General features: G+C 46.8%; 3 protein-coding genes across 3 annotated transcripts in view; 2 read left to right on the top strand and 1 right to left on the bottom strand.

Moving 5' to 3' along the window:
* MED12L (mediator complex subunit 12-like) overlaps positions 1-5,903 on the bottom strand; it is a 30,355-nt gene extending 24,452 nt beyond the window's left edge. Inside the window, exons 1-6 of the mRNA XM_009074013.1 lie at positions 5,886-5,903; positions 4,447-4,594; positions 3,850-3,968; positions 3,521-3,664; positions 2,835-2,998; positions 2,306-2,437 (exon numbers count right to left, since the gene is read on the bottom strand). Coding sequence (XP_009072261.1) covers positions 2,306-2,437; positions 2,835-2,998; positions 3,521-3,664; positions 3,850-3,968; positions 4,447-4,594; positions 5,886-5,903 — 725 coding nt within the window. The remainder of the gene's footprint in view (positions 1-2,305; positions 2,438-2,834; positions 2,999-3,520; positions 3,665-3,849; positions 3,969-4,446; positions 4,595-5,885) is intronic.
* Positions 5,904-6,137: 234 nt separating this feature from the next.
* On the top strand, positions 6,138-9,864 carry P2RY12 (purinergic receptor P2Y, G-protein coupled, 12). Its single transcript, XM_009074012.1, has 3 exons — positions 6,138-7,042; positions 7,790-7,880; positions 9,850-9,864. The coding sequence occupies exons 1-3, from the start codon at positions 6,138-6,140 to the stop codon at positions 9,862-9,864; spliced, it is 1,011 nt and encodes a 336-aa protein (XP_009072260.1).
* Positions 9,865-9,877: 13 nt separating this feature from the next.
* Positions 9,878-11,501, top strand: P2RY13 (purinergic receptor P2Y, G-protein coupled, 13). Its single transcript, XM_009074011.1, is given in 3 exon segments — positions 9,878-9,915; positions 10,470-11,341; positions 11,344-11,501. Coding segments are annotated over 3 exon segments (1,068 nt in total).
* The last annotated feature ends 2,791 nt before the right edge of the window (positions 11,502-14,292 follow it).

The following is a 14,292-nucleotide window of genomic DNA, read 5'->3' as shown; positions in this document are numbered from 1 at the left end:
GTCACATTTTGACATTAATAATCAGACAAAAGGGCAAGAACTGGTCCAGTCCAGGGACACCTATGTGTGAACTGGATCAGTTTAGGGGGAGAAACAGGTGTTAGTGAGGAATGCAAATATCACACCCAAAACGTTCTAAGGAGTGTTTTGTCCCCACACAGACAAACCACTAATTAGCCCAACTGAGAAGACTTCCTCATTACTGAAAAGAATCTATTAATTTAAATTAACTTCAAATATGTGTAAACATCAGGATTTTTTACAACTCCACTGGTCCCAGGGATGAAAAGACAGAGGAAGCACTGGGCAGCCTGAAAGGTAGCTGGGACCAGAGAGAGGAGCACCAAGTGTGCCTGGCCAGGGGCTTGGAGGGCAGCACCCTGAGCGTGCACAGCTCCTGCAGCCCTGGGACCCCCTGACACTGCCAGCCCTTGCCTGCTGCTCCCTATCCAGGGCAGGAGGACGAGGCTGTTAGCAGGACAATTAATTACAAGGGCAGTGCTTGATCTCTGCTCTGACAGCCAGTGCAGCAGCACAGAGAGAAACCCAGCGAGTGGAACACAAACACTCCTCACCAAACTCACCAGGCACTAAACAGGCATCCTGGGCACAGGGACAGCCCCCACACCCCAACATTTACCTACAGCCACCCCACAGCCACAGCAAGGTCTCAAACCCAGACCCCACTGAGAACAGGAGCCAAGTAGCTTCTGCGCTGACACTTGAACCAGAGGCAGTGCTGGGGGGAGTGGTCAGGAGATAAGATTTTTTTTAAAAGTGAAAGAATGCTTGAAAAAAGGAAGTTTAGGGAAGATAAGTAACTGTGCCAGACACACAACAGCAAACACGCCTCTCTCTAAGTGACACCCGCTCAGGAGACACTGCAGAGGAGGCAGAGCACGGCAAGCCACAGGGGGTGAGTCTCTAAATGTGAGCATTTATGAACTGTACATCAGTGTTGTTTCAGGCAGAGCGAAAGGGCTGAGCTTACAGTGGGCTACAGAGGAGCTCAGAACATCCAGCTGGGTTTGGTGTTTTAACTGTGGCAAGAAGACCAAGAACCTAACAGGTGTAATGCTATCACCTTACACACAGCTGTTTAGAAACATATACATGCATTTTATTAACAGTTTTCAGGAATTTCTAACTCCACTTGTTCAAAAAAGGTACTTCAAAACAAGTGCTATGCATCACACATTTAATATATGATTTAAAGCCTTATATATCTATATATTACTAGGTGCTGTTTTGATTTGCTATTGTAGATTAGTATTAATAGAAATGTTAATTTTTATTGTGCTACTGAACAGAAAAATGAACATAGAGCTAAGATATTTCTGTAGTTCTCCTGTACTTCCTATTTCTTTTTCCTAGAATTTTTCATGTTAAATGCAATTGTTCTCATGTGCCTGTAAACCTATTAAAATCTCAGCATTATTACTGAGCACATCTTTCCTGCTCCCTATGAAGTGAAACCGCAAGTCTGAACAACACAGACTCAAAACAGGGACACAAACCAGGAGGGGAAACAGCAACTTAGGCAGTTTGCGAGTCTCACAAGACGTGGATTTGCATCTAAAATGTTTCCACACCCCTTTTACTAAGAGCCAAAAATGCAGCATATGGGAGCCTCGTTTTTCTTTTTAATTTAAAAATCGGGAACCGAGCACTCAACCAAAAAACTTCACAAACTCAAACATGTTTGTGCCTCTCCTCACATCAAAGGAAATGTTTACAGAACATTACAGCTGTGGCCACTGAGATTTTGCAGGTTTTCCATCCAGCACTGCGTGTACAGCAGCCGAGGTGCTGCAGGAACTGAATCAGGCACCCCAAACCTGTGAAGGCAGAGGGGTGAGGAAGGTCTGATGCTGCAGCTGCACCAAAGGGATCCTGCATCCCTTGCCCCGCACTGCAGGCTGGAGCAGCCTCTGAGCTGACCCAGCTGGGAGGAGGATCAGCCCCCGCTCTCCATAACAGGGATCCACACAGCCCTGGGACTGCATCACCCAAGGCTGGGACTGCACATCCCTATACCGCCCGAGGTTGGAACTGCACATCCCACAGCACTGCCTGAGGCTGGAACTACACATCCCCTGGGGACTGCACATCCCCAGCACCACCCAAGGCTGGACAGCACATCCCTGGCACTGCACACTGCCCTGGCACAGGCAGGTGATCTACATCAGTGGAGCTAAAGCTGCAAAGGCAACAGTGGATTCCCATAGAAAGCAAAGCAAAGGGCAAACACAGCAGCCTGAATACATCTGTGGGCAGGGGTGGGAACAATCCCATCACCACTCACCTGAACAGGTCTCCAAACTTGCTTCTCAGGTGGCTGCAGGACACATACAGGTCATAGAGGTAAGCTAAAATGCACCGTTCTGGAGAGGAACACTCGGAGGGATTCACAACATGTTTTACTACCCCGCACAACCTGCAAACACAAAGTCATCCAGGGTTTGTTCCAACGCATCTGAGACGTGTTTCATACTGTCACAGATCACATAAACCTCACCATCAGCTGGGGAATGTGATGGACCTGCATCTACAGGCTGATGGGGGTCATACAACATTTGGCATCAGCTGTGACAAGGCAGAGTGGGGCACAAGGGCAGGAAATCAAGAGGTCGAGGTTACAAAGGGTGAGGGGTCCCACCAGCCCTGGCAGTGGTGCACTGGCTGTGGAGGGGAGCTGTCCATCCCACTCAACTGAGCTCACCTACAGCCCTCCAACAGCACTGTGACACCTGGTCCTGCTACCTGAACCAAAGTGCTGCTTCTGCTTAAGAGAGACCAAAAACACTCCTTGGAAAGGCATAGGTGCCACCTACCCTTCGAAGACCTGTGCGGTCTGCTCGGAGCTGAGGATGAGGCAGGCGTGGTACCGCCGCAGCACGGCCACGATGCAGACACACAGCCCTGTAGTGTAGCTCCCAGCCAGGCTGGATGACTTGAGCAGCAGCTCAGCCTCCACCACGCTCAGCTCATTCAGCAGCTGGGAACACACACAAAAATAACAACCTGAAAGTAGCTCCCAAGTTAAACATGTCAAAAGGGAGCAAAGAGAATGCATTAAGGAAAAACTGTGTGGCAAACTGAAATGAAATTCCTTACTCGCTGCAGAACAAGGGGAAGAGGGAGCAAAAGAAATGGTTCAAGTACAAAAAAACATCCCTTGGAACTGCTCTTGGGATTTCGGGCACCCAGACAGGTTACTGGGTAATGCAGTGGTTCAGTCTGAAACAGTAAAGCCCATCCTAAAATGGCTTGTGCTAAAATAATCCTGAACTTTATTAGTTCTGAAAGATTTAAAAATTGAATGCATCTACTGATTCTCCACAACTGTCTCAGCAGGACAGAAGGGGAAGTGCCTGGCACTCTGTTTCAGACACACGCAGATGGCACTGAATCTGGGGAATTCACCATCCTGCTCTTGGGGTTTTTCTAGCTTCACAGAAAAGGTACCACATTATGTCAGCTTTACCCTGACATAACCCCCAGAATGAACTCTGCTTACCTGTATGGCAAAGTCTATAAGCCCGTTGATGTTCAGTGCTGGTTCCATGAGATCAAAGATGAGCTGGATGTGGTGAGCCAGAGGCAGGTGGTATGATGTTCCTGAGGCAAAGCTAGTAATCTGTTCAAGGACATTGCTGGAGATCTGGAGAAAGAAATGCCAAAGGTCAGACATGAGTGGGGGCTCATGGGTACACCTGCACTATGAAAATCCCACTAGAGCATATTATTTTGTATTTATACACAAAACACTTGTAAACAACAAGATTTGCTTCCCTTTGGACATCCTGCAGCAGCGTAAAGGGCCACAATGTGGTACAAGGAAAGTACCTGGGATGTCACCTGATGCTGATCGAAATAGGACAACTGCTGCAGCTTTGTGAACACAGTCTCCAGGGTTGGAAATGCCTCTGGCTTGGTCTTCCTGGCCTTCTGCCCTTCATCCCCAACTTCACAGACAAAAAGTTATTTCAGTCATTTTATATGCAATGGAGCCCTGTAGGTTTGCGTAGTTACTGATTTAAAAGATAATAAAAACCCTAGTAAGTTTTACTCATGACTACACAAACCCTCCTTGCCCCAGTTTTCCATTAGAATTGGGACAGATGCACACCACAGCAGCATTTCCAGGAGGGTAAGGGACACAGATCACTCACATTCCAGGCTTTAGCTCTACACAGGTGTTTGCAGCCAGTTGCTACAATGGAAAACAGGGATGTGTAGCAGTGGTGGTCCCAGGCATCCCAACACACAGTGAGGCAGGGCAGCAGCCTGTGCTGTGGGACTCTGCTCAGCACCTCACCCAGCGAGTGCCAAGGGGAGGAAAGCCAAACTATGGGCTAACATGCATGGCTCCAGACAACATGCTGACACCTCACAGCTCCCATGAGCTTCGCTACAGGTGACTGAACAGGTTAAAGAATTTACCACCCATTTCTGTAGTGCTCTTCTTGTTCAGGATTTTGAGGATGTCTTTGGTAATCTTCTTCAGCTGATGCCTCGCCTCATCACGCTCCTTACCCACTCCATAGAGGAGAATCATGCGCTGGTTGCACTCGTGGCTTGAGGATTCATCCTGAAAAGGGCAGATATGGGTGAACTCTCTTTGCTTGTCCCTCTCACCACCTGCAGAAACTCAGCCCAGTCCGCCCAGACTGTGTGACAGAACAACTGACTCCAACACAAAAACATCTCCTGTGGCTGTCAGTAGGGAGGAAACAGTGCCAAAGGGAACTGCTGAAGAGGGAGTAACACAGAGGGAAAAATGCAATCTGATATTATGAATTCCCTATGTATCTACAAGGACAGAGTCATAGGATGCAGATGGATGACCCTCAAAACTGTCCCCCTGAATCAATATTCTGCAGCAGATCAGTAAAGAGATGCTCAGAAACTATGTGACACTACTTATGTACAAATTCATTCAACAAAAAGATGCAGCCTAACTCCTTAAATTGTCTTGCTCATACCAAAGAAACTGAAGTATGTGTAGTTTATTTCATTGTAGCTGGTTATATTTAGTCTTGAAATGAAACGTATATATCATATAGTATGTCACTTAAAACCTTGATGCACTGCTCTGCAAGTCATGTAAGGTATAAATACTCCCCTCAGTAATAACCTCTATGGTAACCAATAACCACTGCTTTCAAGTACTTTTAAAGCTTTAAAAAGCAATGATGTGTACAAAAATAACACTAAAGAATCACAAGGCCAAATAGGGCAGACGGGACACAGCTCTGCGCTCAGAAACGCTGCACAGTCTGACAAATACCCACTCTCGTTATAAAGAGTGGCTCTGCAAGGCAGGAAATAAATGGCTAACTACTTTTAAAAATTCTATTTCTCTCTTTTTTCCTACAGAAAACAGAAGCAGAAGCTCTTCGTGTGTCATTTAGCATCTGCAGCTGTCACTGGCTAAGAAACCAGCTCTCAGCCAGAGGAAGGTCTGAGTCTCGGGACTGGGATGCTCAGCTGCTCCTCCTGCCTCTCCCTTCTCCGAGGGATTCCACAGGAACACTCCTGCCCAATCCCAAGGTGAAGAGCTGCAGGGACTGCCAAAGACCCTCCCTTGGTGACAGCAGCTTCCATAGCAGGGAACTCCTGGCATTCCACCGCTTCTCCAGGCACAACACGGTAACCTTCCCTTGGCTTTTGTGGGGGGAATATGCTCATGCTCAGGGAGTACTGGTTCCATTAGGATTGGACTTGGCAGCTGAACCTGTTACATGCTTCAAAGCAAAAGCCATTTTTTATGCCTGAAAGAGAGAAATAAAACTTTGTGGCTCTGTAAGGCAGATGTCAAGGGTTTGGGCATCAGCTGACAGCACAACTCCCCCGAGTGCCTGTTTTACAGAGGCACTTACCTGTTTTATAGTGGGCATCTGTTTTACATACAGATGACTGTATCAGACAGTGATACAGTCATCTAAACAACTGCATTACCCTGGCTAAGAGTTACCCTGGCTCAGCTCCAGCCCCATTAGCTGACCACATTTTGCTCCCAATGCAAAAACTAGAAGCAGACTGAAAAGGTTGAAGCCTTATGACAGATAAACCTCACAATTTCCTTTTGTTTTCTGTTTGATTTTCCAGGGAGGAGGGACACAGCAGTGCAAATGAGAGACACAATCCACTTCAGCTCCTCTAGGAACAACAGCAACTGCACCAGCGACAGCAGGATCAGCCAAGTCATCTTCCCTTTGCTTTACACAGTCCTATTCCTGGTGGGCATCACCATGAACAGCCTGGCAACGTGGGTCTTCTTTAAAATATCCAGTAAATCCAACTTCATCATCTTCCTCAAGAACACTGTCATTTCTGACCTCCTCATGATCCTGACTTTTCCATTTAAAATCCTCAGTGATGCAAAGCTGGTATCTTGGGAGCTGCGAGGGTTTGTGTGCCAGGTCACCCAGGTTGTGTTTTACTTCACCATGTACACCAGCATTTTCTTCCTCGGTCTGATAACCATCGATCGCTATCAGAAAGCCACTTCACCATTCAGAACATCTACTCCACGGAGCCTTTTAGCTGCCAAGATCCTGTCCGCAGCAATTTGGTTATCGATGTTTGCCATTTCATTACCCAACATGATTTTAACAAACAAGAATAAAACGGCCAAGAACGTGAGGAAATGTGCATTCCTGAAATCTGAGTTCGGCTTGGTCTGGCATGAAGTCACAAACTACATCTGTCAGCTCATCTTCTGGGTCAACCTAGCAGTCATAGTGGTATGTTACATCCTCATCAGCAAGGAACTGTACAAATCCTACAGAAAGACAAGATGCACAGGGAAGGCATCCAATAAGGCTGTCAATCTGAAAGTGTTCATCATCATAGCTGTGTTCTTTATCTGCTTTGTGCCGTTCCACTTCACTAGGATCCCCTACACCCTGAGCCAAACGAGAGATGTGTTTGACTGCTCCGCTCAGAACGCCCTGTTCTACCTGAAGGAGACCACACTGTGGCTGACGTCCCTCAACGCCTGCCTGGACCCATTCATATACTTTTTCCTTTGCAAATCATTTAGGAAGTCCTTGCTAGACATGCTGTGCAAGCACAAGGTGGTGGCAGGACTCGGGGCACGTGTCATGGAGCAGAACGAAGGGGATGACACAGATGAGACACCAGTCTAGAGCTCAGGAGTCTGCGTGCCACTTCCTGGCCACACATATATTGTGGGTGGAAAGAGCACAAATCCTGAGGAGAGTATCTAGAACTTCACTAACTTCTTTAGACATTGTCCTACAGATGAAGCATGAGCACCCTGGAACCGCAACCACTGACTGCAAAAACAGAAAGCTTGAAGGACAGAGGAGTGCCCCTGACTCCAACCTCCACATCTGTCAGAACTTCTGGGAAGAAGTTTGAACTTAAAGGTAGAACTGCGAGGAGAAACCTAAAACAGAGCCAAGAAATTCTACAGATGCAATCATGAACTGCAAAGATTTTGAAAAAAAAAAAAAAACTAAACTTGGGCCAGAGTAAAGTCCATGACAACACAGTAAATGTGATTTCTCAATGCAGGGAGTTGTCACCTTGTATGCCACTGGCAGACAGACAAATCTAGGCCAGATGTAGAGGAACCATTTGTCTGTGCAGACTTTTGGTAACAGAATAACACTTTGCTTATCTCATCCTATGCTTGCAATTCCTAATCCATTGACCAATAATTAATAGTTGCATGTCAGAAGAAATAATTTCATAATCAGGCTTGTCTTGATATGAATTAAACCCCGAAATCCTTCCCCTTACTACATAAATAAACAAAATTGCACACTTCTACAGAGAATGATATATTAGAAAATACACAGACTCAATCACAACATACTGAGATCTTGGAGAAAGACAGGTTCACAGTAACATCTTTAGTGATGATTTGGGGCAGCTTTTTGCAATATACAAAGTATTTAGCCACTTCCCCTTTTGCATTTGGAAAACTTGGGGAAAAAAACAGGGAAGCATTTTCAGGTACATGACACCTTCAGGTATGACAACAACCACACACAATAAAAAAGATCATAGGCTATTGGAATAAACTGTGTTCATATCAGCACTGCAAACAGCTCCGATTCAGCAGTGTCTGTCACCACCACACGAGAGCTTGGTCCTGCCGAAGCCATCATCTGTCCACCCTTCCCAGCACACATCCTTGCCTGCCAGGGCACTTCTACCACTGAAGCCCAATTTCCTAAGAAGTTAAAAGACAGCTCACTTGCTGCCACACTCAGCCTTGGGGTCTGTGCATCTCTGATAAGACACTGGGATAAGCTGAACCTTCCACAAACCATTTCGTGCCCTGCCCATGCTGATACAATCAGTGACTGGGTTCCACCACAGAGCACCAGAATTTCCCTGGAACCAGTGCCCAGTGACCCCAGAGCATGCTCACCCACCAGCCCACAGGGCTAATCAGTTTCCACTAATGCCCAGAAGTGAGCACCAGGTGCCCCACTCCCACCCAGCACTCATTCCACACCTTTTGCACCTACACACACACAGAGTGGCAATTTCCTGGCAGCTGCTCTCCCTGGTCAGATGAGCTGCTCACACAGACAGCACAGCCACTCATGTCCCTCACAGCTGTCACTGATGGGATATGCAGAGGCACCTGGTACCTGCTGCCTCCAACAGCTTGGGAACAGCACCAAGGGCTCAGTTTGGAAGAAAACATGTAAGGTAATGCCTGGGACATCAGTCCTGGAGCACTGGAATGGACTGTGTCACCTTTACATAGTCACTGATGGGCAAACAGTAGGTGGGTCAGGCAGCCAGGGACACATCACACTGATGGCAGTGACAAGAGAGAGCTTCATCCCAGCCATCCTCAAGGTTCTGCTCTCACCAGTCATTTAACACCAACATTAAACAAACCATAACACCTACATTAACTAAAATGTACCAGGTACTGATGCACAAACTCCATGTCACACAGCTACAGTCTGAGCACCACATGAAGCAATCCACGCCTGCCCCAAAGGAATGGTTTGAACATGAGCCACTTTCAACATGGCAGTGAGCACAGAGTCAGAGCTGTCACATCAGGAGATGGGAACACACAAGACAAATTACATGACTTGGTTAAACTTACTCAAACAGTTCTGCTCACAGAGAAATGCACAGAATTCCAGCATTATACCTAATAAACATATCATCCATCCACAGCGTCTCATGCAGTAGCAGCTGCTGCCAGGACCAGAATGGCTGTAACCAGCATTATCTGGCTACACAGCTGCCAAAATAAACCAGGAATCTCACTCTGGAGATCCAAGCCAAGCTCAGGTCCATGTGTCAGTATTACCCGGCCACAGAGAGGGGGCAGCTCCTGCCTGTGTTGACGCACGCAGTTTTGGAGTCAAGTATCCACTGCAAAGCGGCTCTGAGCAGACCCTGCATTGATGACAACCAGTGTCATCCAGAACAGGGAATTCACACACCCAAGCAACAACTAGGAGCTACATTGAAGGATTATCCTGGAAAACTGTCAGGAAACACTCTGTTTATTCATGACACATCTCAAAAGGAGACAAATTGTAATGGCCCAGCACAGGAGTGGCATGTCTGTGTCACACACACACAGACTCAGAAAATGGGCCTGTCTTGAGGGACAGGAGCAGTTTCCTTACTAGTTACATGCTCTTCCTTACTAGCTTAGGAGATGGTGTGCTTTCTCACACACAGCAAAGGCAAGAGAGAAATGCAAAAGCAAATGTGATTAACTCGGGCAACACGTAAAATGAGGAAGGAAACCACACACCAACAGAAAAAGTCTCATCTTTCTACACATTTCCCCATTCTTAATACTTTGCTTGAGGCTTCTGTTGGCAGAGGAACAGCGGATGAGTCGTGAACAGCCATGGAGCCCTCTGCAACAGCTGCTGCAGGTTTGCTCAGGTACTCGCAGGGTGGGAGCATTCAGGTGGTGTGACAGGGTGCTCAGGCAGCTGGTCCTCAGCCTGATGGCCACCAGTGTGCATTTGAGCCTGGAAACGCTCTCTAAAGCTGTGCTGAGAAAGGGAAACAGGGTGTACTTGTAAAGAAATAACAGAAGTCACCTCTACAGAAGAGCTTGGCTTTTAAAGGGTTACAGCTGTGACATTTCTATTCAATGCTAAAATACATTTCCATGGACAGACCAATGGTGCTCCAGGCAATTTGCTCTTACAGCCTGCTATGACATTACCTTAGGCCTCCAGAATGAGTATGTAACATCTTAACTTTTTAGTGGACATTAGTTTGTAAACAATTTAAACTTAGGCAGCTTGTAAACAACTTAAACTTGGGCAAATACTTAGATTTTCTTTGACCCAGAAGACAGATTGGTCAGTCTGTCTAACGCACGCTCAGGTTTGGTGTTTATTCATGTAAACCTGACATCACTGTGAGGAACATGTCATTTTAAATACAGGATGTTGTGTGGTATGTTTTCTCTGTCCTTTCCACCCAAGTCTATTTCAAACAACATCAGAGTCTGCGAACACAAGCGCTGGCAGTAACACCACCGGAGCTCCGTCCTCCACACCGTGTGCCCGCGACACCACCGTCACTCACCTGATCTTCCCCGTGCTGTACACGCTCATCTTCCTCCTGGGACTCATACTGAACAGCCTGGCCTGCTGGGCTTTCTTCCACATTGCAAGCACATCAACTTTTATTGTCTACTTGAAAAGTATCTTAGTTTCTGACTTTATAATGACTCTGATGCTTCCCCTGAAGATCCTGACGGATTCTGGCCTGGGACCGTGGCAGCTCAAAGCCTTTGTCTGTCGCTTCTCGGCCGTAGTGTTCTATGACACCATGTACATCAGCATAGTACTGCTCGGGCTCATTGCTTTTGACAGATTTCTCAAGATTGTGAGACCTTTTGGGAAGTTCTGGGTGCAAAACCTGACCTCAGCAAAGATCCTCTCAGGTCTGGTCTGGCTCTTCTTCCTCATTCTCTCTCTGCCCAACATGATCCTGTCGAACAAGACAGCGACTCCGCAGTCTGTGAGGAAATGTGCCTCCTTGAAGAGCCCCCTCGGACTCAAATGGCACGAAGCCGTCAACTACATCTGTCAGTTCATCTTCTGGACTGTCCTCATCCTCATGTTGATATTTTACATAATTATTGCCAAAAAGGTGTATGAGTCTTATGTTAAAACACAGAAGAAAGACAACAAAAGCGAAAAACGGATCAAGGGGAAAGTATTCATCATTTTTACCGTGTTCTTCTTATGCTTTGCCCCCTTCCACTTCAGCAGGGTCCCCTACACTCTGAGCCAGACACGCACCCAGATGGACTGCCGCTTGCAGAACCAGCTCTTCGTGGCCAAAGAGAGCCAGCCACCAATGTCTGCATGGATCCCCTGATCTACCTGTTCCTGTGCAAGCCCTTCGTGGAGAAGGTGCTATGCAGGAAAGTAAAGATCCTTCAGAGAACAGTTCATACAAGCCCAAAAACTGAACTGGACACACGAGTGTCTCCTACTGATTCTTGATTCTGCAGCTGCACACTCTAGTCTCTGCTTGTGCATAAAATAGTTTGGTTTAGTTCTGCTGGAGAAAACAAGAGGGTGGTTGCACTGTAATATTAATACTTAATAAAAACAGCAAAATGGATTTCCTATGTACTATTCACTGCTCACCCTTAATGGGCAAAAAGCTCTCAGACTGCCTAAGACAACACACAGAACAATTCTATGTGCTATAAACTAAAACAACTCACTTGCTGACACTTGAGCAGCTTACTGACTCTGACTCTGTCTGCTTCTCAGAACAATCCAGCTTTATTTGGAACTAAAACCCAGAGCCATTGACTGTCAGTAATTCCTACTCTGGGTGTCAGCTTGGCTGCATTTCACAGGGCAGGGAAGAGGAAGAACAGAGGGAAAGACACGGCCCCTTCCCATCCCTCCTCACCTCTCTCACACACGCAATTACTTTCCTGCTGCCCACACTGTTTCACCATCCTTCCTCTCCACTCCCAGAGGGACTTCAGCGGAGGATGCCATTGGCACACTCCATCTGGGCCAGCAGAGCACTCAGGACTGTGTCCCCCACAAAGGGCAGCCCAGAGCTGTGTGGTGCTCACCCCCATTCTACCCCTCACCAGAGTGGAATACCCAGAAATATCCCACTTGGTGGCACACTCACCCTTCTCAGTCGAAATAACAGACAGAGAAGGCAGCAAAGAACACTGCCTGACCCTTCCCACCCGGAGAATTCCTCTCCACCCAGCTCTCCCTTGGTTATCCCACAGGGACTGTGCCTGAAGAGAAACTGATCTCTAATCCAAAATCCTGCAGTTTATGTCACTATTTAAATATACGAAAGAGATACCAACCATTGACTCCAGCTCTACAAAGCAGAGCAGCCACATCCCTCATCCCCAACCGTCCAATCTCCGCCAGCTCTCCTGCCAGCTTTACGCTCTCACACGTGCCAGATACTTTGATCACCACTTGACTGCTATTTTTAGAAATTTATTATTTACAGCAGCCTAATCCAATTCAGGTTGCTCCATACAGCCTGATTTTTTTCAAAGCTGTTTTAAATTACTGTGCATTAATTACATCTGCCTTTGGGGTTCCCCAGCCTCTACCACACAGGGAGATGTATGTCTTATTTAGCAACTTCAACGCACTACATCTTCTCCAGCGGGCATGTTACACACCTTCCACAGCTGTAACACCCTTTTACAACTGGAGACTGAACTAATCCCCAATCAGCTTCCAGTTGGTTCTGAATTTCCCCATAAATCAGTGTTATCTCAACCAGTGTCTTCCTCTGGGGATTAAATGCTATTCAGGAATTAACTCCTCTCTCCCCACACATGTACAGTGTTAACAGGATTAACGTCACTCTTTTAGAAGTAAATATATTAAATTCTTAGCTGCTGAAACAGTCACCACTTTAGCAACTGCTTGGAGGAACATAAGGAGGCTGGAAATGTTCCTCTCAACCTGCTGACACCATGTGGCAATTAACAGAGGAGCCTGAGCTAAGCACTGGGCAAAGAGGGTCTGTAAATCAGCTGTGACCTTCCACCAGGCAGGAGCTCACTGAAATCTGTGCTCCTGAACTTTGTGTGTGTGAGGGAAGAACTCAGGACAAAACTGCAGCTCTGTCCTCCCTCTGAATCACACCAGCACAGCTAACACAGGTCCCCAGGACTCCCATCACAGACTACATCCAGCTGTGGATTTACAGTAGAAAACTGAGCAGTAAGAAACCAAGAAAATGCTGAAGAACAGAAAACTTATTCCACTGCGGAATTGTCTATTATTTTCTAACTTCTACTGCTTGTGGTCAAGGCTGATCTGACCCCGTGCACACACATACACTGGCAGCTCACACAGTTCATTGCTGAGAGCCTGTGTGTAGGGGTGGGTGTAGCCACAAAATGGGCTGAGCTGCTCCTTAAATTAGGGGTGTGCCAAAGGTTTCTGAAGACTCTTAATCATGTTTTTCAACTGCTGCTTCTTAAGTAGATAAAAGGGAACCAGAGTTACCAACTCTGTAGCGCAGAAGTGAAGGTGACTGCAAAAACAGAATACAGAGTTGATCCACTTAGGGGGAAAAAAGTACCTGAATTATAACGCTTGGGATTTTGCACTTTTTCCTGCACATTTTTCAATCCAGATAGAGTAAAGATCGTAACAGCTAAAATGCCTTGAAGGTTATGTCTCTGCATTTTAAGGCACAAAGAAATCCCCACAATATTTCATGTTTTGCACCTGACCCAAACAGAAACACATTTGGAGAACAGCCCTCCCTCAGAGGCAGGAAGCCCAGAGCATAGGGAGGGAGTGCAGCATGGAGCTGCTTCACTGTGCTCCCCACATTCCTTTACTGCAGCCAAGGGATTCATGGAATTCAGCAGAGTTTACCAGCATATTCAGTGCAACAGTCACCATTTCTCCAAATCTGATTTTTCTCCCAATCCAACTAGAACTGATGCTGACCAGAGAGAAACCCTCACTGTTACCTGATACAGCCGCTATTGAGGGCAGCGATTGCACACACCATTCCTGTGCTTACTTCAGCCCCTCACACCACAAGTCTACAACCAGGACCTCCCTTCCCACAGCCATGGATGGCTTGCCCTCACTCCAGACAACCTGGAAACTGGCACCAGGCCTTGAACCTGCTCAGAGAAATGCCCCTTGTCCCAAGCTCCCATGGGCCAGGATTCACACAGAAACTACTGACACTTGCTCTAAACATCTCTACAGGTTGTTAGGCTGCTGAAAGGGGAACTCAGCAGTCAAGTTTGGTAGGAAATCACTT

Source organism: Acanthisitta chloris, unplaced genomic scaffold, assembly GCF_000695815.1.
Source record: "Acanthisitta chloris isolate BGI_N310 unplaced genomic scaffold, ASM69581v1 scaffold18104, whole genome shotgun sequence".
Lineage (NCBI taxonomy): Eukaryota > Metazoa > Chordata > Aves > Passeriformes > Acanthisittidae > Acanthisitta > Acanthisitta chloris.
The sequence above is the reverse complement of the archived record's forward strand: the minus strand, read 5'-3'. Positions and strand labels throughout refer to the sequence as shown.